Below are 24,341 nucleotides of genomic sequence, written 5' to 3'. Positions count from 1 at the left end.
TTTATATACCAAAGTGACCAATAACAGGACACTTTTTATGGTAACAGACAGATATCAGAAACAGAGCCTCAACATCATACTGACTGAATTATGCTAAGGACAATTTGGAGAAAGATTATTTATACCAAAAGCATGACCTGTGGTCAGATAAGACTAAACTAGGTCTCTTTGAGTAAAGAGATGCTGCTCATGTTTGAAGAATGAATCCATCCACAACCCAAAGAATACCGTCCCCAGAGTAATAATGAAAAAACATATGATAAAAAAGATATGAATAATGAAAAAAGATATGGGAAGATTTTGAAAGTAGTCAGCAGCAAAACTTGGGTTCTCGTGTTGTCTTTCAACACGACAATGTCCAAAAACATACTTTGGCATTCTGGTCTGCACATAGCCCTGACTTGAATCCCATTCTCAGGGGTGAAGTGAAGACCAAGAACCATGGCAGAAGATGGTCAAATCTGGAGAAGTTTAAGAGATTTGCCAAAGAAGAATAGTCTAGGACTGCTCAGGTGGTGCATGTGAGACTTGTTGAAAACTACAACAAACGACTGCTGGCTGTTAACCAGCAAAAAGGATTTTCAACACAATTATTGGCAACAGAGGGGCTAATAATGTTGACTCTGGCAGTTTTAGTTGTTGTAAAATTATTTTTAATACATAAAAAGAGAGGGGAAGCAGTGCTTTAACAGGAAGAGACCTCGGTAGAACTTGATTATCTGGAAGGCATGTTTTTCAGTTTAGTACAGAAATGACTGAGCATTAACAATACACTGATTTTCATGCTTTTAGCATTGTATTTTATATATCTCCTTCACAGTTACTTTTATTAAAAGCTTTGTTGAAAGTTCTTTACAGAATAAAAATCAGCACTTGATAATTTGAGGAGGTTCCTTTCACACCGACTTGATCATCATTTTTGTGGCCTTGGCTGAGTATGGTGCAGGTGGTTTCCAGGTGCGCCAGTGGAGGCCCGAAGCCCAACCTATGTGTTCACCGTAGGAATGCCAGTCACCGTTTAAATTGGCGGACCCACACTTGCTGTACCACCACCCGCCGCCCTCTCTAAAGGTACATGCCCTATCAGCAATGTCACCAAAGATGCAGGGGGAGCAGCCATCATTATCGCGGTCAACTGTGCTAAAGCCATAGCCATTCTGATCAATGCCTTTGTAGGCACCACGGATGGCATCACCTTTGGACAGAGTGGGAAACAAATCAGGAAAAATGAATTTCTAAAATTCACAGGGTTTCTTTAAAGTACAAAAAAAGAACAATATCTAACACCTGATTACATTAACAAACAGTGAGCAACATTTATGTGTATATAAAAAGCAAAAGAAAAATGGGGACAGTAAAAACTTCAATAGGCTTCAGGCTTCAGTACCTGCATTTCCACGGTACTTCCCAACATGTAGTTTGAACGCGGTTTTCTCATTTCCCAGTCTAAAGTTTTTGTACTCAGCGAAAGCAGTCCCATCTTCATGATCCCACAGATCCACCCTCATCGCCCACTTCTTGGACTTATCTTTGGTAAGATAAAAAATCTTCTTCAGCCCGAGCCAGTGGTCCTCTGAGAGTCAAAGCACAAAGAAAGATTTAATATTTTTATGTTAGATCCATTCTTGATCTCTAGGATTATATATCACTACATCATAATAATAATCATTGTAAGTAATTTATTTACGTGTCAGGTTTCCAAAGCCAGTTTTATATGCTGCCCATTTTCTGCGGAAAGAAACGGCTCCTCCGCTTCGTTTTTGAAAGACCGTCCAGCCTCCATCTGGACGCATCTCACAGTAAACCTGAGTAAGAAGTTCATTCAACACATATTATGAAATCCAGCTGGCATTTACTTCTACTTTTTATCTAAGGAGCAAGAAACATTTTAGAATATGGCCTACAAGTAGTGGAGTAATTCACCTGTAATAAATGGAAATTCAATATTTTATTTGAAATTACAATCTAATCATACTAACCTATGAATACTTAAAGGTAGGTACACTACAATAACAGGGTATCAACTCGGGTTTTTACAGGAAACAAAGAAATTATTATATTGTATGTTAAGTACAGTGTAAGTAATTTTAGCTAGTGTAAAATGTCATGGTAATTGTGCAGAAAAAATAAATATTTATGTATCTTACATCCATTTAGATAAAGGGGAATTACACCCTTAGTCAGGGCTATATTATAGAGTATATAACCAGATGCTCAGTGTGCTTTTTGTTTAACATTACTGTTAACTTAATAGTTATGAATATAAAGTAAACTGTATCCTGTTATCTATAACCAAATGAAACCTTGGTCTGGTGAAATCATTTGAAAGATAAATTGCATTTATAGTTTACAGTGCTGCTTTTGTTTACTGTGATCTTATAAACATGACTTTGTTATTATTTTTATTGGCTCGATCGATACCTTAAACTTGTTCATGGCTCCATTCGGCTGGATCGTATAAATGCCACTGGATGCTCGTGGTGACAGAGTCTTAATCTGTGTGCAGTCTGTTCCTGAGGCGTACACCATAACAGAAAGAAACACAATAAGAAGCGGAAGAATAAGACTGAAATAGTATACTTATCTGAGTAATAACAAACAAGATCCATACCTTGAGGAGAACCTGCTTTGTCCTGTTTCTAGCAATACAAAGAAACAGTTTTAAAGTGAGTCTTACCCTCGTTTAAATATCCATCTTAAATGCTGACAATACAGAGGCAGGACAGGCCAAGTAGGGAAAGAATTTTAAAGCTCTTACTTTCACCCCAGCCTGTTCTGTGCAGCTCAAAAGAAATGCCAGGATGAGTCCACAATACACAACCAGACTCTTCATTTTGACCTATGTTTAAAACGGACAAGACTGTAAACAGTGTTTAGTCAGATGAAAACTGCTGGTAACTCTGCTGTCAGAAGATGACTGGCTGCTCAGAGTAATTCTGTCCTGTTCATTACTGCAGCAGTAATAGTCAACAGTTTCTTTCTCCAAACACATACCTGCGTGTTAGGTGAACCTTAAACCCCGTCTCAAGATTAACAACAGCAGCAGTCCCTTTATCCAGTAGCTTAACTACCACACCCCCTTCACTGCTATGACAAGCGCGTCACTTCCTACCTTATGTCAGTGTGAGTGTGACAACTGAAATCTGAACAACTGATGCAGTCATCCAACATGAACTGCACTGTTCTCTGAAAGAGCTTGTTTACCTAATGTTACACAACTTTCACATGGGTTATTTCTCAGACCTCTCTGGCTACACCTCTCTCTAACATTCCAACAAGGGTGTGTAGAAGTCTGAGTAGTTCTAGTTGCACAGCAATAAAGTCACTGTTTGTGGAAGCCAGTTACAGACATTCTCTTTTCATTGACTCAGATAGCAAGGGATGTTTACAATTGCTCCTTTGGCGTCTGTAGTTAGAAAAATTACATTTTTCCTTAAATCTAAATTTTTCTCCAGATATTGTTATTCCCCAGAGACACTGCTCAGTCATTTCTTCTTATTCTTGAAGATGATAAATTTGATGTACATATGAAACTGAAAGAATAAATTCTAACTACTTTTAAGCAATTGCCTAACTTTTTATTTAATGGCACCACCAGATGAAATGTTTTAACCGTTTAATCATCAAGTGGAATATAGTCATTTGCCTGTTGGTTTGGCACCAAATTTTTCCAGTTATTTATGGTTTGTAATAGTTTCAGTGATCGCCAGGTGTCCCATGAGATGTGTAGTTTTAAGTAAAATGTTTTTGCAACTTTTAACTGTGTTACTATGAAACACAGAGTTGCCACAGTTCTCAAATCAAACTCTGGAAGTTGATCAAAAAATGATTTATGTCTTATTTTTCCAAACGTTTACAGTAACTTTGGATAAAGCACTTGGAAGATGCTCCACATTTCCCTTGTGTATCTGTGATAATGTCTATATGTACTCTAGCAGCATGATCTTTGTGGTTGTTATGCTACAATCACAGTAGGAAAAACAGTGGTTGGAGAATGCAACACAACCAAAATTACTGTGTATGGTGCACAATGAACTTGGTTGTTTCGAGTGATTGTTTCGAAGACGGGGCCAGCATGACGCACAGGGTGACGGCTGAGGGAGTTCCATGCTAAATCTCTGGGTCACCTTGGTTAAAGCAACTACTTCCAACTGGTTTTTGACAGCAAAGAAATTGCAATTTTTTCTAGGGAGGTTGCGATCTACTCCGGTGTGACTGAGACATTAAATACAAAAACGCTAGACTGTGGTGAGTAGAGCAGATAATAATAGCAATTAAGTATCTTATTGTGTGTACCCTATCGGGTAAGCATGAACGTGCATGAAGATTGTCACGCATACAGCGATTATCAACAGCTATACATCTAATTCTTTTGATTTTCATATTTATCATCCCCCTGCGAATGCAATGTTATGTGTTTCCACAATGGAATTTTCACCACCAAATAGGGAATGAAGAAATTAAAAATTTTTGCTGCAGGCCTACTAGTAATACTAAATAATTAAATGTTGCTACTCTGTAACGTAACTCCCGTCTGCAACATGCATTTAGTTTGCTTACTTTGACATTTAACATTCGCTAACTTGGTGTGCCTATTTCTACTGGTCATGTCATGGAGTCAAGTGTGCTCACTTGGAGTCAAAATTGGGACCAGTCATTGGTTGGGAGCAATGGGACATCTGCAAAAGGGATGTTTAGTGCAGCTAGCAAGTTGAAAGCTAGCAGTTACAGTATTAACATTTTATAACCTGTTACCTTGGTCTTGAATATTATTAATGGAATGAACATGGTTTCTGCCATTTTTATGGTCATTTTTTTACCTCTTCTTTTGTGGCAAACTAGTAATGGAGTGGGCTCACTGGAGGGTGAAAGAAGCTATCTTTTTGTAGTTAACTGACGAAAGCCTTGTGCAACAGAAATAACTGTTAAGCTGTGAATGCTAAGTTATGAAATTTGGGCATGTACTATGGTGCTAAGGTTTATCAGATTTATTGTAAATGTATTGTGTGATATGTGTAGTGTGGTGTATTTTCCAGTTGTTTAATGATACAAAAGCTGTATATTTTCATTATATAAAACTCTAAGTAGCCAGTTCGGGCCCAAGCACATAACTTTAATCATCTGCAGTGGAATTATCACATTGATTCTATCAGATGAAAAGTAAAAACTTAATAGTGAATACTGAATAAATATTGAATAGTAAAGGAATTTAAGGAATTCTAATTTAGAAAATGAGACATTTTTAATTGAATAATATTAACATGTATTATATACATATACTTATTAAATCACGTTATTATGTTTTCTCATTATCATTACTTAAGTCACTGGTACCAGCAGCCAAAGAGAAGGACAAGGTGCCCCCTCCACATGCTGACAATGCTAAAACAGTTGAGAATTCCGCACAATTATGACCAACTGTCACCAACATGATTATCACTATTGTTTTCATCAGCAGTGAGTTTGGAATTATTTGCCACGATTATTCATCGGTTTTAGTGACGAAAATGTTTTTAATGCACTGCCATCTACACCAAACACTGCTTTCGCATTTTCTCATCTGTACAAATTTTTGCATCCAAGTAAAACTGGTCTTCCTCCTTTGCTTTAATTCAGTGCATCTCCTATCGGAAAAATAAAAAATTTACACCAAAACTTAAAGAAATTACATCAACAGGGCACTGCCTTCACTTTTGGAGTTATTTATTGTATGCATGCATGCATACAATAAATAACACTTTTGAGCCAGTATTCTGAGTGCAAGTAAAAAAAAAATTGAGCGCACGTAAAAAAACATTTTTCAAGTACAAGTGTTGCATTTTGAGGATAAATTTATTTTGACCGAAGAAAAGCTAAATTTGAGCGAACAAAATTCACTGCTGCGTGCAAAAAATGTATTTCAGGTGTTTGTTATTATATATATATATATATATATATACACAATAGCAGCCCCTTTCGCTCAGCTTTTGCATTTGCTCTTGCTCGGATCTCTGTGGACCTGCTCGCAGTGTGTCGCTCGTGCTCTCAACATTTCTGCGCCTGCGTGTTCAACTCTTTCTGTACACCATTATATTTGGTAAATGGTAAATGGACTGGTTCTTATATAGTGCTTTTCTACTCTGTCTGAGCACTCAAAGCACTTTATACAACTAATTCATTCACCCAATCACACCCATTCACACAAGCACTTCTTCTAAGCTTAAGTGCTAAGTATCTAACATTCATACACATCCACACTCCGATGGATGCTTCGGAGAGCAACATGGGGTTAGTATCTTCAGTGGCGTGTCTAGAAATTTTTTGTTGGGGGACCAGGTAAGGGCACAGATTTGGAGAAGGGTGGCAGATGTAATTGGCAGATAATGTTAAAAAAAAATTCTACCAACCGTTTACCATAATTCAATAACCCTGTGATGGCTGCATGCAACCACACAATTAAGATACTTAGGTAATATTCATTTGGTCTTTTGTCTTATGTTTACGTTATGCTCTAAAGCTTCTGTGATCATAAGTTAACTAATTTGTTATTTTGAGTTTACCTGTAATGCATGACAGCACTAAGCTATAGCCCAAATGGTGGCATAGACCCTGCTTTGCATTGTTTGTTGTTTTATATAGGTATGTTATATTGATAATATTTCTGCTCTTCTGAGTTACCTGACCTCCGCTCCAGTCCTTCCTGGTTTGGCTGAAAGAGGAGGCTGTGGGTGGAGCTGGTTTAAATGCAGAAGCCAATAAAGTGGACTGGACCATCAATTGTGATCATGCAGGGGAATGGTGTTCTTCTTGAATGATGGTTAGCTGTTACCTCTTTAGTTTTCACCTTTGGTGTATATAATGGTTTATTCATTTGCTATATAACCGGAGCTGTTTCTCATTTGGGCAGGTCAGTTTGTTGAGTTATGTTTTTGTTAAGTGACTTTTGAGTAAAGTTCTGTTAAGTTAACCTCTTTTATGGGCCCACTTGGTTCTTAAAAAGTTTATTTTTGTTATTTGAATTTTGTAATCCTCTTGTCCTTTTTGGGGTATAATAAAACCCATTTTTTGAAGATTACATTTGTGCCTGTGTGTTCCTGGCCGCTTGGATCCTGACAAACCCTATAAACCTAATAACCAAATATGCTTTTAACTCTTATTAGAATGAGATTTTAACCACTACGGTGCAAAGTTTTTAGATACTGCACTGATAATGTACAAGAGATACAATCAGTGCTTTGTCAGTGTTTATTCAGCATTCAAGGACAGAAATTTCGTTGCCCTGTACCTGTGACATGTGCAATGACAATAAAGTTGAATTCTATTCTATTCTATTCTATTCTATTCTATTCTATTCTATAAATATTTGCATAGTATTTTTACTGACATATAGGGCACATATGTTTTGGGCAAAAACATTTTTGAATATTAAAATACGAACATTTTTAACATACAATTGGCAAATTAGCCAATGCAAAACTTTATCTGCCTATTAAAAAAAGAAGATAATCTTCTCACAAACTGGTGTTTGATTTTGAAACAGGAAAAAAGTGGGGAAACAAATGAAAAGACTAACTTCTGAATGAAACCTGAAAGCAAGTAAATACTTTCTATGCTGCCTTATGGTAAACTTTGGTAATACTGATGTATAAAGAACAACACTGTCACGGACCCGGCTCTGGGGACTCGGGGTCTGGGAGCAGTGGGGACTATGACTGTTGTTATTATCATTATTATTATTATGTGGGGCTGTGTCGTCTACTGTTCTGTCCAGTTGTATGTAGAGTGTATGTGTGCGTGTGTGTTTGCTTCTCCCTCTCTCTCTCCCCGGTCCTCAGGGCTGTTTACGGAAGTGCGCGCCGTGGGAGAGGCGTGTCCTGGCGACTGTCGTCATTGGGAGTCCCTCTTCGCTGTGCCGGCCCACCTGCAGCTGATTATCTGACCAGCTGTTGGTAATCATCCCTCCCGGCTAGAAAGAGGTATTTAACCTGGACTCGCGGCGACAGTCGACGTGGGATTATTACTCCTGACTGGTATAGTCCGTGCTAGATGTGTGAGCTTCGTATTTGGCTAGCGTGTGTGGCTAATTGTGGATTGTCCTTCATCCTCCAGGAGAGTCGAGCGAAGAAGCGAGTTGGGAGCACACACACTAAGGGAGCTACAGCACGGGACGCACGGGGAGCAAGGGGACGAGCACTGTTGGCAGATTGCACTGTGGAGTGAATCGTTGGACTTGCCTGTCTATTTCCACTGTAAATAAAGTGCACTGTGGCATTGCAGAGTCCTGCGTTTTGGGTCCTACTTTCCTCATCCCCGCGGTCTGCGTGGCAGACCGTGACAAACACTGGCTGATGATGAAATACAGTCGTGACAGAATAATCCTCAGTCCCACCAACCACCATGGACCCAGCAGACTCAAGAGTCGCCACAGAGGGGGATCGCTCACACAGCTGTGGGGTTACTGCCGGAGCGTAACCCAGGCTGTGGATCCACACAAAAGCACATACAGATAGTGTTTTTTGAGAATTACCTCTCCTCCACTACCTTCTCTGTGAGCTTTCTGGACATTGCTAAACTAATTCAAATTGTAACTGGGCTGAGGGCAAGCTCCAGCTTCGAACTGTTTGGTTGGGCTGTCCGGGCAAGGAGGATGCGGCTGCCTCCCTCGCAGCCCTTGCTGCCTGGTTTTTTCTTCATAGGCGGAGAGTTTTCCCACCGCCGTTTGTTGCTCACCTATTGGACCCTCCACTGCAGGGAAGACGGCGCCCTACTCCATCTCCTCTCATTCCCTCAATGTCCTCTGTGTCGGCAGACTTAGGATCGGCAGTGCTGGTAACCACAGTGAGTAAACCGGACTCTGTCATCTTACTTAATCCAGTCTCTCACGAACAGGAGGGGACAGGTCCCTTTAATGCGGCCCCGCCATCACGTAAGAGACGGCGTCGGCGTCATCTTCGTCAAACCGAAGCTCACCTCACTCCTGTGGTTTCGGAAGAACCAGCTGACTCAGGACTAGCCGCACAAGGAGCCGCAGTGAGTGAGACGGACTCTGTGTTGTTAATGACGTTTTTGTTATGAAAACAGAGATGGCTTCGTCTAAACCAGGGGACAGTGCCCAATCAGTTAAAAATAAAACTGGGCTCGCAATGGAGGATAAGCTTAAAGGGTCTGCATTGCCAGAAAGTGGAGGTGGCCGGAAGCTAATTCTGGGTCATTTCTTAATGTAAGGAGTAGTGATGGCTGCTTTTCTGGTGCTGGATGCGGAGCCTTGGTTTCTGAGCCAGTTAGCTCTGAGACAGTGAACTCTGTAGGCGCTGGTGCGGCAGCTAAATGGACAGAGGCTGTTAATTCCGAGTTACTGCACTGTGCTAATATGCATCCTGAAACTGTTTTTGTGGCTGTTGGTTTGTTAAAGGACCCGGTGCTAGAACATGAACCTGCCACTACAGGCAATCAGGAGGCTGGGATTCTCCCCAGGGCTTCCCCAGAGGCCGAACTGGAGACCTTAGTTGCCTCTGGCCCCCTGGACATTGTAGAGCGAGCGGTAACATTTTCCTCCTCTCAACCCTTCATGTTTGCCATATCACCCTCTACTCAGTCTGCTGCCCAGCACGTAACTCAGTCTGCTGCCCAGCACGTAACTCAGTCTGCTGCCCAGCTAGAAACTCAGTCTGCTGCCCAGCTAGAAACTCAGTCTGCTGCCCAGCTAGAAACTCAGTCTTTAGTCCAGTCAGCCTCTCATCTTCATTCTCAGTTGGAGGTCGATATGCCTGCTGGACCAACTCTGCCATCATTTCACCCGTCTGTTGTTCCTGCATCGCTGTCCAGTCTACCACGAGTAGCTGCCACACCATCATCACCTCCGCCCTCTGCAGCTACTTCTCCACCAGCGTCCCATCGGACTGCAGCGATCGCAGCACTCTCGGCTTCACCATCCACATCACCCGCTCAACCATCATCTTCACCACCTGCAGCTACCGCATCACAGTCTTCACCTCCGGATCAACCATCTATAGCCGCTCCGCAGCCAGAGGAGCAGCTCGGCGAGCGGGGGGAGCCCGCGTTGCAGCCGGAGGAGCAGCTCAGCGAGCGGGGGAGCCCGCGTTGCAGCCGGAGGAGCAGCTCAGCGAGCCGCAACAGGAGCTCAGCGAGCGGGGGGAGCCCGCGCCGCAGCCGGAGGAGCTCTGTGAGCCGGAGCGGGAACTCGGCGAGCGGGAGGAGCGGCCACCATCGAGAGAGGGCGCGGTGGGCCGGAGAGGCGCGCACCGCCATTGGAGGTCGGCGTGCCGGATACATCTCTACGGCCAGCGCGCCATCCACGCCGTCCACGTCCAGCGCGTCGGGGATCCTGGGCCTTTCAACTCTGTCGCCCGCCGGAGCTGCAACGCCGCTGCCACCGGACCCGTGGCCGCCCGCTGGGCTGCAACGCCGCCGCCACTGGACCCGTGGCCGCCCGCTGGAGCTGCAATGCCGCCGCCACCGGCCCGTGGCCGCCCGCCGGAGCTGCAATGCCGCCGCCACCGGGCCCGTGGCAGGCCACCGGAGTTGTCACACTGCCGCCACCGGGTCCGTGGCCGCCCACCGGAGCTGCAGCGCCGCCACCATGGCACCCGTGGCAGGCCGCTTGAAGTATTCTATTGCTATCATGTGACCCGAGGTAGGCCACCGGAACTCTTGTGTTATAGTTACTGGCCGCCTGAACTGTTTTTCTCCCGCCACGGTTTTGGGGGTTATTGAACTGTTTTGTGCCTCCGCCGGAGTCGCGCAGTGGGACTATGACTGTTGTTATTATCATTATTATTATTATGTGGGGGCTGTGTCGTCTACTGTTCTGTCCAGTTGTATGTAGAGTGTATGTGTGCGTGTGTGTTTGCTTCTCCCTCTCTCTCTCCGGTCCTCGGGGCTGTTTACGGAAGTGCGCGCCGTGGGAGAGGCGTGTCCTGGCGACTGTCATCATTGGGAGTCCCTCTTCGCTGTGCCGGCCCACCTGCAGCTGATTATCTGACCAGCTGTTGGTAATCATCCCTCCCGGCTAGAAAGAGGTATTTAACCTGGACTCGCGGCGACAGTCGACGTGGGATTATTACTCCTGACTGGTATAGTCCGTGCTAGATGTGTGAGCTTCGTATTTGGCTAGCGTGTGTGGCTAATTGTGGATTGTCCTTCTTCCTCCAGGAGAGTCGAGCGAAGAAGCGAGTTGGGGAGCACACACACTAAGGGAGCTACAGCACGGGACGCACGGGGAGCAAGGGGACGAGCACTGTTGGCAGATTGCACTGTGGAGTGAATCGTTGGACTTGCCTGTCTATTTCCACTGTAAATAAAGTGCACTGTGGCATTGCAGAGTCCTGCGTTTTGGGTCCTACTTTCCTCATCCCCGCGGTCTGCATGGCAGACCGTGACAAACACTGGCTGATGATGAAATACAGTCAGCTGGCATGGTGACACTGCCAGTATTAACCTGCAGGGCTGGACTGGGACAAAAAATCGGGCATTTTGACTAGAGACTGGCCCACCAGGTATTAAAGCCATAAAGCCTTTGAATGAAGACAAACGCTGTTGTGACATTGATGTACACTGTCTTGTTGGTATATGTATGATCTCTATACAATTTACGTCAGATAAAAACTTTGTTTGCAAGATTCAGATAATTATTTAATAAAAGCTAAATATTTTAAATGAGAATAAGAAAGAAAAGTATATCTTTGTGCCCCCCTTTCCCTGTTAATATCCTACCTGGCCCCCTGGCATAACTTTGCTACACCCGCCCCTGCACAGTTACCAGCTGTCAGCTATGTAGAAAAGGATCCTGGTGTTATTTGTCTCTCAGAAACAGTTCATAACTTCCCTTCAACTCATTCATGTCACCTAAAAGGTAAACCTGTTTCTCCATCACCTGTTCAGCTCTGTTGATTCAGTAAGGACATCTCCTGGTTTCATCTTCATGTTTCCCTCTCACCACATATCCAAACCGATATCATGACCAGCAGTTTTTACAGCTGTGGCTCCAGCAAACATCAGCTGATACTAGAAATTATTATTAAATAAATTCTAACAGTTGATCAAGCTTAAACGTGCTGCTGTTGTTTAGCGCGACATCCGCCGGTTTCCTCTTTCTGGCGCAAAGTGGGAGATAAAAAAACAAGAGAGAAAGCCGATCAGCTGATCATTGATCAGTTTCATGATTGAAGTAGGAACAGGAGAGGGAGGGGGAGAATGAGAGAAGAAGAGGCAGCTGTGCAGCATAAAGAATAAATCCAGCTGTGTCTTTTTTTCATTACGTGGACAAACTGCGTCTCTTCTCAGCTCAATACTGGCTATGGACAAATCAAGTGTGTGATCATATATGAGTTGTATAGTTTTAATGTTTTATTTGGGAACAGAATGGTGTGTATGTGTAAGTTTGGTGATGGAGTTTTTATTATAAATGAATGATGAATTTTTATGAATTATGTCTATTTTTTATGTTTAAGGACAACAGATGGAAATTAGCCTTTGGCTATAATCTGGCAAGTTTACATTCATGTAATTTGTTTTTACATTTATGTTCATTAGCATGCACTGTCCTAAATAAATAAATAAATAAATAAATACGAAACGTGTAATATTTTCTCTGAATGCCGGACGATTCCGTTTTTTACGGGACAGTTGGCAACTCTACTAACTAACCTTATGAATAAAATAAAGTTCAACATCAGTAACATCACAGCACCCACCCAGGTGTATAGAAATTCCGTCATGCTAGCTAGCAAGCAGTACGAGTTATTGTAACTGACTGTAAAAAGTCAGCATAACGAAAATAAACTCCACCTAAACTTGGTTTATATCTGACCCAGATAGACTGCAGGTCATACCTTCTTACCTGAAGTTCAGTTCACCTGACACTAGGACTGGCGGCTGCCTTGGGTCTCTCCTCCTCCTGCCTCCCCTTCCCTCATCCACCTGCTAGCCTCTGTGGAAGCTCCGCCATAGCCACCACCAAACAACTGAGTTTTTTTACACATCGGCCAGCATCTGGACAATCCACCACCTCTCATTGTTCGTGCCATTACAAAATAAATAAATAAAGAAGTCATCAGCCCACCGGGCAAATGCCCGGTATGCCCGATGGCCAGTTCAGCAATGTTAACCTGTTAATCTGTCACCGAAAAATTGTTTTCTGCGGTGCTGTCTTTCGTGCTTGGCTCTCCTACCTTTGCTAACATGATGCTCATAGTGCAGAAGCGGATGCTGCATTCACTTACACTCGGATATCTGAACTTCACAGTGAAAACATAATCGTACATTTGATATTTCATTGAATTTTATTGTTTTAGCTTTGGGGTGGCACCTGGGGTGGCCAGTCTGGTTGGGGGGGTGGCCTGTGCCCCCCAAGGCCACCCCGCTGGACACGCCACTGTGTACACACAATAAGATACTTAATTGCTATTATTATCTGCTCTACTCACCACAGTCTAGCGTTTTTGTATTTAATGTCTCAGTCACACCGGAGTAGATCGCAACCTCCCTAGAAAAAATTGCAATTTCTTTGCTGTCAAAAACCAGTTGGAAGTAGTTGCTTTAACCAAGGTGACCCAGAGATTTAGCATGGAACTCCCTCAGCCGTCACCCTGTGCGTCATGCTGGCCCCGTCTTCGAAACAATCACTCGAAACAACCAAGTTCATTGTGCACCATACACAGTAATTTTGGTTGTGTTGCATTCTCCAACCACTGTTTTCCTACTGTGATTGTAGCATAACAACCACAAAGATCATGCTGCTAGAGTACATATAGACATTATCACAGATACACAAGGGAAATGTGGAGCATCTTCCAAGTGCTTTATCCAAAGTTACTGTAAACGTTTGGAAAAATAAGACATAAATCATTTTTTGATCAACTTCCAGAGTTTGATTTGAGAACTGTGGCAACTCTGTGTTTCATAGTAACACAGTTAAAAGTTGCAAAAACATTTTACTTAAAACTACACATCTCATGGGACACCTGGCGATCACTGAAACTATTACAAACCATAAATAACTGGAAAAATTTGGTGCCAAACCAACAGGCAAATGACTATATTCCACTTGATGATTAAACGGTTAAAACATTTCATCTGGTGGTGCCATTAAATAAAAAGTTAGGCAATTGCTTAAAAGTAGTTAGAATTTATTCTTTCAGTTTCATATGTACATCAAATTTATCATCTTCAAGAATAAGAAGAAATGACTGAGCAGTGTCTCTGGGGAATAACAATATCTGGAGAAAAATTTAGATTTAAGGAAAAAATGTAATTTTTCTAACTACAGACGCCAAAGGAGCAATTGTAAACATCCCTTGCTATCTGAGTCAATGAAAAGAGAATGTCTGTAACTGGCTTCCACAAACAGTGACTTTATTGCTGTGCAACTAGAACTACTCAGACTTCTACACACCCTTGTTGGAATGTTAGAGAGAGGTGTAGCCAGAGAGGTCTGAGAAATAACCCATGTGAAAGTTGTGTAACATTAGGTAAACAAGCTCTTTCAGAGAACAGTGCAGTTCATGTTGGATGACTGCATCAGTTGTTCAGATTTCAGTTGTCACACTCACACTGACATAAGGTAGGAAGTGACGCGCTTGTCATAGCAGTGAAGGGGGTGTGGTAGTTAAGCTACTGGATAAAGGGACTGCTGCTGTTGTTAATCTTGAGACGGGGTTTAAGGTTCACCTAACACGCAGGTATGTGTTTGGAGAAAGAAACTGTTGACTATTACTGCTGCAGTAATGAACAGGACAGAATTACTCTGAGCAGCCAGTCATCTTCTGACAGCAGAGTTACCAGCAGTTTTCATCTGACTAAACACTGTTTACAGTCTTGTCCGTTTTAAACATAGGTCAAAATGAAGAGTCTGGTTGTGTATTGTGGACTCATCCTGGCATTTCTTTTGAGCTGCACAGAACAGGCTGGGGTGAAAGTAAGAGCTTTAAAATTCTTTCCCTACTTGGCCTGTCCTGCCTCTGTATTGTCAGCATTTAAGATGGATATTTAAACGAGGGTAAGACTCACTTTAAAACTGTTTCTTTGTATTGCTAGAAACAGGACAAAGCAGGTTCTCCTCAAGGTATGGATCTTGTTTGTTATTACTCAGATAAGTATACTATTTCAGTCTTATTCTTCCGCTTCTTATTGTGTTTCTTTCTGTTATGGTGTACGCCTCAGGAACAGACTGCACACAGATTAAGACTCTGTCACCACGAGCATCCAGTGGCATTTATACGATCCAGCCGAATGGAGCCATGAACAAGTTTAAGGTATCGATCGAGCCAATAAAAATAATAACAAAGTCATGTTTATAAGATCACAGTAAACAAAAGCAGCACTGTAAACTATAAATGCAATTTATCTTTCAAATGATTTCACCAGACCAAGGTTTCATTTGGTTATAGATAACAGGATACAGTTTACTTTATATTCATAACTATTAAGTTAACAGTAATGTTAAACAAAAAGCACACTGAGCATCTGGTTATATACTCTATAATATAGCCCTGACTAAGGGTGTAATTCCCCTTTATCTAAATGGATGTAAGATACATAAATATTTATTTTTTCTGCACAATTACCATGACATTTTACACTAGCTAAAATTACTTACACTGTACTTAACATACAATATAATAATTTCTTTGTTTCCTGTAAAAACCCGAGTTGATACCCTGTTATTGTAGTGTACCTACCTTTAAGTATTCATAGGTTAGTATGATTAGATTGTAATTTCAAATAAAATATTGAATTTCCATTTATTACAGGTGAATTACTCCACTACTTGTAGGCCATATTCTAAAATGTTTCTTGCTCCTTAGATAAAAAGTAGAAGTAAATGCCAGCTGGATTTCATAATATGTGTTGAATGAACTTCTTACTCAGGTTTACTGTGAGATGCGTCCAGATGGAGGCTGGACGGTCTTTCAAAAACGAAGCGGAGGAGCCGTTCTTTCCGCAGAAAATGGGCAGCATATAAAACTGGCTTTGGAAACCTGACACGTAAATAAATTACTTACAATGATTATTATTATGATGTAGTGATATATAATCCTAGAGATCAAGAATGGATCTAACATAAAAATATTAAATCTTTTCTTTGTGCTTTGACTCTCAGAGGACCACTGGCTCGGGCTGAAGAAGATTTTTATCTTACCAAAGATAAGTCCAAGAAGTGGGCGATGAGGGTGGATCTGTGGGATCATGAAGATGGGACTGCTTTCGCTGAGTACAAAAACTTTAGACTGGGAAATGAGAAAACCGCGTTCAAACTACATGTTGGGAAGTACCGTGGAAATGCAGGTACTGAAGCCTGAAGCCTATTGAAGTTTTTACTGTCCCCATTTTCTTTTGCTTTTTATATACACATAAATGTTGCTCACTGTTTGTTAATGTAATCAGGTGTTAGATATTGTTCTTTTTTTGTACTTTAAAGAAACCCTGTGAATTTTAGAAATTCATTTTTCCTGATTTGTTTCCCACTCTGTCCAAAGGTGATGCCATCCGTGGTGCCTACAAAGGCATTGATCAGAATGGCTATGGCTTTAGCACAGTTGACCGCGATAATGATGGCTGCTCCCCCTGCATCTTTGGTGACATTGCTGATAGGGCATGTACCTTTAGAGAGGGCGGCGGGTGGTGGTACAGCAAGTGTGGGTCCGCCAATTTAAACGGTGACTGGCATTCCTACGGTGAACACATAGGTTGGGCTTCGGGCCTCCACTGGCGCACCTGGAAACCACCTGCACCATACTCAGCCAAGGCCACAAAAATGATGATCAAGTCGGTGTGAAAGGAACCTCCTCAAATTATCAAGTGCTGATTTTTATTCTGTAAAGAACTTTCAACAAAGCTTTTAATAAAAGTAACTGTGAAGGAGATATATAAAATACAATGCTAAAAGCATGAAAATCAGTGTATTGTTAATGCTCAGTCATTTCTGTACTAAACTGAAAAACATGCCTTCCAGATAATCAAGTTCTACCGAGGTCTCTTCCTGTTAAAGCACTGCTTCCCCTCTCTTTTTATGTATTAAAAATAATTTTACAACAACTAAAAACTGCCAGAGTCAACATTATTAGCCCCTCTGTTGCCAATAATTGTGTTGAAAATCCTTTTTGCTGGTTAACAGCCAGCAGTCGTTTGTTGTAGTTTTCAACAAGTCTCACATGCACCACCTGAGCAGTCCTAGACTATTCTTCTTTGGCAAATCTCTTAAACTTCTCCAGATTTGACCATCTTCTGCCATGGTTCTTGGTCTTCACTTCACCCTGAGAATGGGATTCAAGTCAGGGCTATGTGCAGACCAGAATGCCAAAGTATGTTTTTGGACATTGTCGTGTTGAAAGACAACACGAGAACCCAAGTTTTGCTGCTGACTACTTTCAAAATCTTCCCATATCTTTTTTCATTATTCATATCTTTTTTATCATATGTTTTTTTCATTATTACTCTGGGGACGGTATTCTTTGGGTTGTGGATGGATTCATTCTTCAAACATGAGCAGCATCTCTTTACTCAAAGAGACCTAGTTTAGTCTTATCTGACCACAGGTCATGCTTTTGGTATAAATAATCTTTCTCCAAATTGTCCTTAGCATAATTCAGTCAGTATGATGTTGAGGCTCTGTTTCTGATATCTGTCTGTTACCATAAAAAGTGTCCTGTTATTGGTCACTTTGGTATATAAATAACATTTTATTGAATTGTAAGTAGTTTGAATAACCAATAGCAAATAGCAAAAAAGAATTCTTTTCCCACATAATAAAACTGTAACTAAAAACATAAGCCAGTTTTAAACAATACTTTAATCTACAACAGTCTTATGTTTAAATTACATCATATTTAGTCATAAATGTTATTTATATAGCACCTCTCAAGATAAATATCACAAACAAACAACAAAATGCTACAACATAAAAACAAAAAGGTTATCCAGAAGCAAGTTTAAAAAGATGAGGTTTTAGTTGCTTTTTAAAAGAGATCACAGCGTCATAGAGTTTCAGGGTCTGGAGCTGGTGCTGGAAAAGTGGACGTTTGTGCATGCAGAGCTCTAAAATTAAAAAAACCCCACAATCTTAAAGTGGAATCTGAAGTCGATGGAGAATCAGTGCAACTGGATTAATGTATGTGGGTAACGTTCTGAACAACCTGCAGGCATTCCAAGGATGCTTTATTAAAACCAGTAAACAATGATTTACAGTAATCCAGATGTGATAAAATAATGGCATAAATAACAAATATCAATCCAAAGCCTGACACAGTAGAACTCAACCTGGTGATCCAAGTAACAGAAATAAGAACGAACCAGAGATTTAACGTAAGCATTGTCAGTGAAGACAGAGTCAAACGTTCCTTGGTAACACCAAGGTTCCTGATAGAAGATTTAGCAAATGTGCAAAGGGAACCTAAGTTGTCATTAACTTAATCTGTCACTGGCAAAAACAAGGACTTCTGTTTTCTTTTCATTCAGCTGGAGAAAATTCTTCTTGTTTTTGTCCTTTCATGAATCCAGAAAATACATTCACATGTCTTTTGATAATTTTAGTAAACACTTAACTCTAGAGGTAATACCTGAGAGGTCAGTCAGATTTATGCTTCCACCAGTACTCTAGAAATAGATGCAAATTTACTGGCAGTGTTGTGTAAAATCTGACGTCATTTTACAGGGTTTACACGTTTTTTTAAAGTAATATTTAGCAATTAACATCAGTGACTATTTCGAGATTGTTATATCCCATTTTATGTCCCTTCTTAGTAGCAATAAATTCCGTATTTTTATGTCCACCTCAATACACCTCTATAGCAAACATTTGAATTATTTCTAACTTTGCTCAATGTTACCCCTTTTTAAGTTTTTATTTTGCCTTTCTGTGTTATTTGATTTGCTACAGAAAACACAATAAACGTTGCACTGAAAAGATGACTGTGGCAAAACACATTTTCTTTGGAAGCAAGGCAGCATAGTGAAGCTTACTTCTTTTGTGGTAATGAGTGAAATACTCAATAAGTGACTTTGAATTACAACCTACTGTCAATAAAACATTCATAGCGGCTCATAGATTGGTTCACTGGAATGAGCCTGTATGAGGCAATATTCCCTTATGTAAGTCCTGCTTGTGTGTCAGTTAAGGAGTTCCAGTATTTCTAGGAGTTCCAGGATTGTTGCATGAAAATCCAAAGGCTCAGTTTAATTATTCATTACTATTTATCATGCATTAGACTCAACTCAGTCTGTATTTCTCTGTTATAAATAAGCAAGAAATAAATGTGTGTGTGCATGGACTGCTGAAAAACAATCACATCTAGCCACCTTTTTTAGGGCATATGTAGGACAGGAGAACATTAATCATGTTTTCAATAATTGGAGGCTGTGGGTGGAGTTCATGTGGCAGGTTGTGGGCCACGACCATCTCCCAAGCATCCACCAGATGGACATTCAGTCCTTTGAACATAGCCCTGAGCACCTTGTCACGCTGCAGCGAGTACCAGTCGCTGTTAGTGATTGTCTCATAGAGCGTTAGATTTTTGGGTTTGCAGTCCGAATGACAACCAGTGTATCTGGAGCCCTGGACAGCAGCCGCACCACCGCCCTGCGGATGCTCTGCAGACGCCGGATGTAGACCTCAACGGGGAAAGTGCTGAAGTGCGACCAAATGCCAAGAACTACGACGGTCTCGCTGCCTCCAGTCACGCTGTCTAGTTCGTTGGCAATATAGCGCAACTCGGTGATTGGGACTTTGGAAAACCTGATAGGAGGACCATGGCAGCGGTATGTCACCAAGATGTTGTTCGCATAGTCCAGAGCCATATAAGGTCCAATTTTTTTCTGGCTATGCAGGTTAAACTCCTTAAGATCTGAATATAATACAGAGAGAATGATTTAAGTTTCACTGTGAAGAAAATCAAATTGTTGCCAGAGAGGTTTGTGGAGCAGCTACCTGGTAGTGTTGCGTTAAAGTATTCAAACCACTGCCTGACGGTGGAGTCTCCGTATATATGAACCACCTTCCTTTCAGACACTGAGTGATAGCTGAGGAAGTGTTGAAGTGAGGAACACTGGGGCCACGTAATGCTCGCCACACACTGTGGAAATAATACCCAGAGGGTCTAGACTTCACAGTGCGGCTACTCACCATGGACCATCCTGAGAAGATGTTAAAAAATAAATAATAGTATATTTTTAACCAGCTGATAAGTCTAATGTTACTGTGGCAATCATGCGTAAGTTAAGCAAATTCCAGAGAAAAAAAGCCACTCTACCATCATACTACAGATGCAAGACTTCACACCACTATATTAGTTTTGGAACAGTTTAACCCTGTGGCCATCTACATGAAATCATGGCAGCTTTGCACATATCATAATTGTCTTGATTGTAAACCTTACAACTCACCACATGTGTGGATGTTGAAAACTTGCCTCAAACTGAAGATTAAAGAGAGAGGGTGCACTTCATTCAGCATTTTATCTGCTAAGTGCAGCTTGTGGTGTGATCAAAACATTTTAGAAACCAGTCAGAAAAACCAAAACCTTATCTTTTGTTCATGGTTAATTTATGACACTCTTCTGGTGCAGCTACTTTTAAATTGCATCTGGAAGGTCCTGTTATAATCACTTGCATTGTGCCTTCTATCATTTAAGTATGGACCTTAAATTTGTGCAGAGAGCACATCCGGTGGGAGATCAACTGGAACTGTAGTCACTGTTTGACATTTACAGGTTTGTGCAGGTGAATTCCTGAAGGAAAGCTGTACTGTAACATTCTGAGAAGTCTAAGTATATCCACTGGAAACTGAACATCTAGTATGTATCAGCACACAACTGTGGGCCACACACAGTGCAATGAAAATTGTGAGATCAAGACAAGTTGAAGTGTTTCAACACAGTTGCGAAGACCCAGCACTGCGAGGGCACAGAACATGGCTTCCAGGGAGTGATCCATGTGTAGCAGTCAAGCTTCTGAAGGAGCACTGAAAAAAACTTCTTAGGGATTATCTCTCCACATGAACACTAACATCGCATCCAAAAACTTTTAGCTTACTCCATACTAATAAAAAAAATGTAAATAATTGGAAAATTGTACTTTACCTTTAGTTTTTGGCAAAACAGTGACACCGGAAGGTCCTGAAGCTGGAATGGAGACTTTCATGTTGACACCACTGAGGCAAAGCACACGCAACAAAATGATTTTGATTGCAGAGAACAAAACAAAAACACCCCTTTTTTTAACCCATTTAGCATTAACACAAGTACAGACAAGGTTTGCTTCACCGTCTGAGTGTAAAATATTAGCTTTTTGGAAGAAAACCTCAAAATCATCAAGTATGACTGATTTTTTGTGTCAGTCACTTTTTGCCTATACTAACTTTAGAAATTCCCCATTTAGGTCACACAGATAATGTGGCATATACACACCTTTGAAAAAGGGTCTCTGTGGTCATGAGGTTTTTTTAAGCCTTCCTTGGAGTGATTGATCCTGGTATCACAACTCAGATTCTTTGGCTTGTAGCAGAACCACGGCTCGCCTGTACGGAGGTCAGTGTAGTTGCACACAGGCTGCTGGGTTGGACGCAAACATACGTTACAGACAGTAGTTTCATTGATGTAGCCTGAGCGGAAGAGGCTCTTGAAGTAAATCCTGTCAGGGTGTTTTCTGGTCAGACTGTGCAGCACTGTAATTGCCTCACTGGGGTGAACCAGTGTTACCTGGGAGGACAAAGAATGACATTCCTATTTGTGTATTTCTCTGTGATAGCATACAGCACAGCTAAACTTCCCTTAGATCATGATGATGTCATAATGATCATGCCTGGGCATACTGCTTATGACAGAGCAAATGGTTGAAGTTAAATATGCAAACCACACTTTTAGACATCATGTATCTAGATGTATAGTGGTCATCTTGTCAGTATTAATATGGTTTTAGTGGCTTTAGAAATCAACAAGCAAAAGAAGCACTCCAAGAGTGCAAACCGCTACCAATCAGCGCACTCTCCGAGTATTTATCTTTAAGGGAACAGCAATACATTTTCTATATATACATTTTTTTCTTTGTTCATTTTAAACATACTTTAAGACATTTGAAGATTTGACTATTTTCTGAGAAATAGAAGTTCAATTTGGATTTGATGGCAGCATCTAAAAAAAATGGGATAGTGGAAGAAAAGGGTGGAAGAGTGAGCTCTACTAAAACACAGTTGGAGGAACATTTTGCAGTAATTAGGTTAATGGGCAACATGGTAGTAACATATTTGGGAATAAAGAACATTTCAGAGAGGCCCAGTTTCTTTGAATAAAGAAAAGATGCAAAAATTACAAACTGTGGAACAATTTCAGAACAATGCTCCAAAATGTAGGATTGAAAACACTTAGAATATTTCATCACCTACAATATATATATAATATATTTGGAGCAATATATAATATCATCAAACGTCTTGGAGAAATCTCTGTAAGCATGGGATAAGGGGAAAAAATATTAGATAGCTGTGACCTTCAGGCTTACAGACAGCATGCATAATTCTGTCATGGAAATCACTGTGTGACCCCAGGAACACTCCCAGAAATCACTCTGTGAACACAGTTCACCATGCAATTCACAAGTGCAGGTTAAAGCTCTATCATGAAAAGAAGACGCAACGTGTGAACATGATAAAGAAACACCACTATCATCTCTGGGCTAAGGTCATTTCAATTGGATTAAGACAAAGTGGAAAAAACTGTTCTGCGGTCACATGAATTGAAATTCTAATAAAGAGGAAAGGAAACATCATGTTAGCAGCACTCCGTTCAAAGCCTGCTTCTCTGATGTCAGGCGCAGCACATTAATGCTATTGGAACTGGCAGCTTGCACATGTGGAAAAGCATCATCAGTGCTCGGTGGAGGATCCGTTCTTCTACAGGTTTTAGAGGAATATATGCTCCCATCTAGAAGATGGCATTTTCATGGGAAGACTTTCATGTTTCAGAAAGAGAATGCAAAAGCAAACAGTGCATCTTTGCAACACCATGGCTTCATAGTAAAAGAGTCACATACTGCTTAACTGGGCTACCTACAGTCCAGACCTTTGACCAACATTAGGAAAATTAAAAAATGATACGATCCAGGCCTGTTATCCACTAGAATCCTATATCAAGTGAGGATGATACAAAATTTGGTTTCCTTAGTTGTTAAAAGAAGAGGAGATGCCACACAGTGGTAAACATGACTCAGTTCTAACTCTTTCAACATGTATTGCTGCATTAAATCAAAATGACATTTTTTCTCCTTACAGCAGGACATTTTCCCAGTTTAAACTTGTTATATTGTTCTATTCGAAGAAATCTGATTTATGATATTTGCAATCACTTCGTCCATACTTTTTTGGAAGTGAGGATGTATGATGTATCACATAATATTGATGCTTAAGTTGGTTGCAGTAGAGTCATGCACAAAAATGTGGTCTCGGCTTTAGAGTGTGGCTTTTGACTGGGTGCAGTTGAAGTTTTAACAAAGCTTAAGTTAAACTTGAGAAGTGTCAATTAGAGCCAACTTCCATGTCCTTTTAGGACCTGAAACCTTTTTTTCAGTGTTTATAGCTTGGCTTTCAGATTTACTTCATTTTATGTCAAGTGTGAATTGTGTCTGATTAGTTAGATTCTGTTACCATTTGTGTGTTTTACTTTGAAAGTTGTCTCCTGTGTCTGAATTTTACTTCCCTATCCTTATTTTAATCGTTTGCACCTGTGTCTTGTTTAGTCTACTATCTTGAAATGAGAATCCTACCTTTGTCTGAAGATCATATTGTATTAAAAAGGAAGGCTGACTGAAAGACCATGATCACATTGAAATTCAGTTTTAGCATCACCTCAACCTCTGCGTTTCCTTCCCAGGGTAAATAGAACACAGCGGAATAGGAGCCATTGAGATGATCCACCACTTGCCCTACCACACCTGCACCAAGAGTTGGGTTATGGAGCCGGGCAAGTAAAATGTCTCCCCCAAATTTCTTTGGAAGCCCTGGAAGTCGTACATTTTGATCAGAATCTCCAGGTTATCATCTTTGTGCCACTCTCCGTCTTCCCTCCCTGAGAGAATGGTGAAGCTGCTGTGTGAGGGATCACTGGTCTTGCTCAGGTAATGAGGAAATGGTAAAGGTGGAGTTTCAGGCCAAGCGATGGACTTCATTAGGAGGTATTCTTCATGAGTCTCCTTAAGGGACAGTGGTTGGAATTTGCAGAAGTCATAATGTCTGTCCGCGTATGAGCTATGGATGGTAGACTTCACAGTATTCTGAAAATGGGAAACAGAGAGAGAGCACAGCAGAGACAAAAATCCATAAAATAAATGGCCAGCAGTTAACAAATTACAATAAAACG

At 41.1% G+C, this 24,341-nt stretch overlaps 2 protein-coding genes and 2 pseudogenes across 5 annotated transcripts; 2 read left to right on the top strand and 2 right to left on the bottom strand.

The window, feature by feature from the left end:
• Positions 1 to 630: 630 nt before the first annotated feature.
• LOC100705391 (angiopoietin-related protein 5) lies at positions 631 to 6,791 on the bottom strand. 3 transcript variants are annotated; one of them, XM_019346612.2, is made up of 7 exons: positions 6,658 to 6,791; positions 2,759 to 2,839; positions 2,612 to 2,639; positions 2,422 to 2,513; positions 1,688 to 1,805; positions 1,388 to 1,573; positions 631 to 1,195 (listed from the first exon to the last, which is right to left on the bottom strand). In XM_019346612.2, exons 1-7 carry the CDS (start codon positions 6,751 to 6,753, stop codon positions 897 to 899), a joined length of 900 nt encoding a protein of 299 aa, XP_019202157.1. In that variant the 5' UTR covers positions 6,754 to 6,791; the 3' UTR covers positions 631 to 896. The 3 variants fall into 3 exon arrangements, with proteins under 3 accessions (XP_019202157.1, XP_013123269.1, XP_003460240.1); XM_013267815.3 differs by lacking the exon at positions 6,658 to 6,791 and adding an exon at positions 2,995 to 3,225 and having other exon boundaries at positions 2,759 to 2,860; XM_003460192.5 differs by lacking the exon at positions 6,658 to 6,791 and adding an exon at positions 2,995 to 3,221.
• A 1,328-nt stretch (positions 6,792 to 8,119) lies between these two features.
• Positions 8,120 to 11,319, top strand: LOC112845377 (endochitinase A-like). 2 transcript variants are annotated; one of them, XM_025904791.1, is made up of 2 exons: positions 8,120 to 11,018; positions 11,152 to 11,319. In XM_025904791.1, the coding sequence occupies exon 1, from the start codon at positions 9,350 to 9,352 to the stop codon at positions 10,625 to 10,627; it is 1,278 nt and encodes a 425-aa protein (XP_025760576.1). In that variant the 5' UTR covers positions 8,120 to 9,349; the 3' UTR covers positions 10,628 to 11,018; positions 11,152 to 11,319. The 2 variants fall into 2 exon arrangements, with proteins under 2 accessions (XP_025760576.1, XP_025760575.1); XM_025904790.1 differs by having other exon boundaries at positions 8,120 to 11,072.
• A 3,100-nt stretch (positions 11,320 to 14,419) lies between these two features.
• On the top strand, positions 14,420 to 17,041 carry LOC109194512 (angiopoietin-related protein 5-like; annotated as a pseudogene).
• Positions 17,042 to 18,336: 1,295 nt separating this feature from the next.
• On the bottom strand, positions 18,337 to 24,334 carry LOC109195036 (NXPE family member 3-like; annotated as a pseudogene).
• Between the last annotated feature and the right edge of the window lie 7 nt (positions 24,335 to 24,341).

The sequence above is a fragment of the Oreochromis niloticus genome, unplaced genomic scaffold, assembly GCF_001858045.2.
Source record: "Oreochromis niloticus isolate F11D_XX unplaced genomic scaffold, O_niloticus_UMD_NMBU tig00007122_pilon, whole genome shotgun sequence".
Taxonomy (NCBI): Eukaryota; Metazoa; Chordata; class Actinopteri; order Cichliformes; family Cichlidae; genus Oreochromis; species Oreochromis niloticus.
This window is presented reverse-complemented; position numbering and strand designations above follow the sequence as displayed.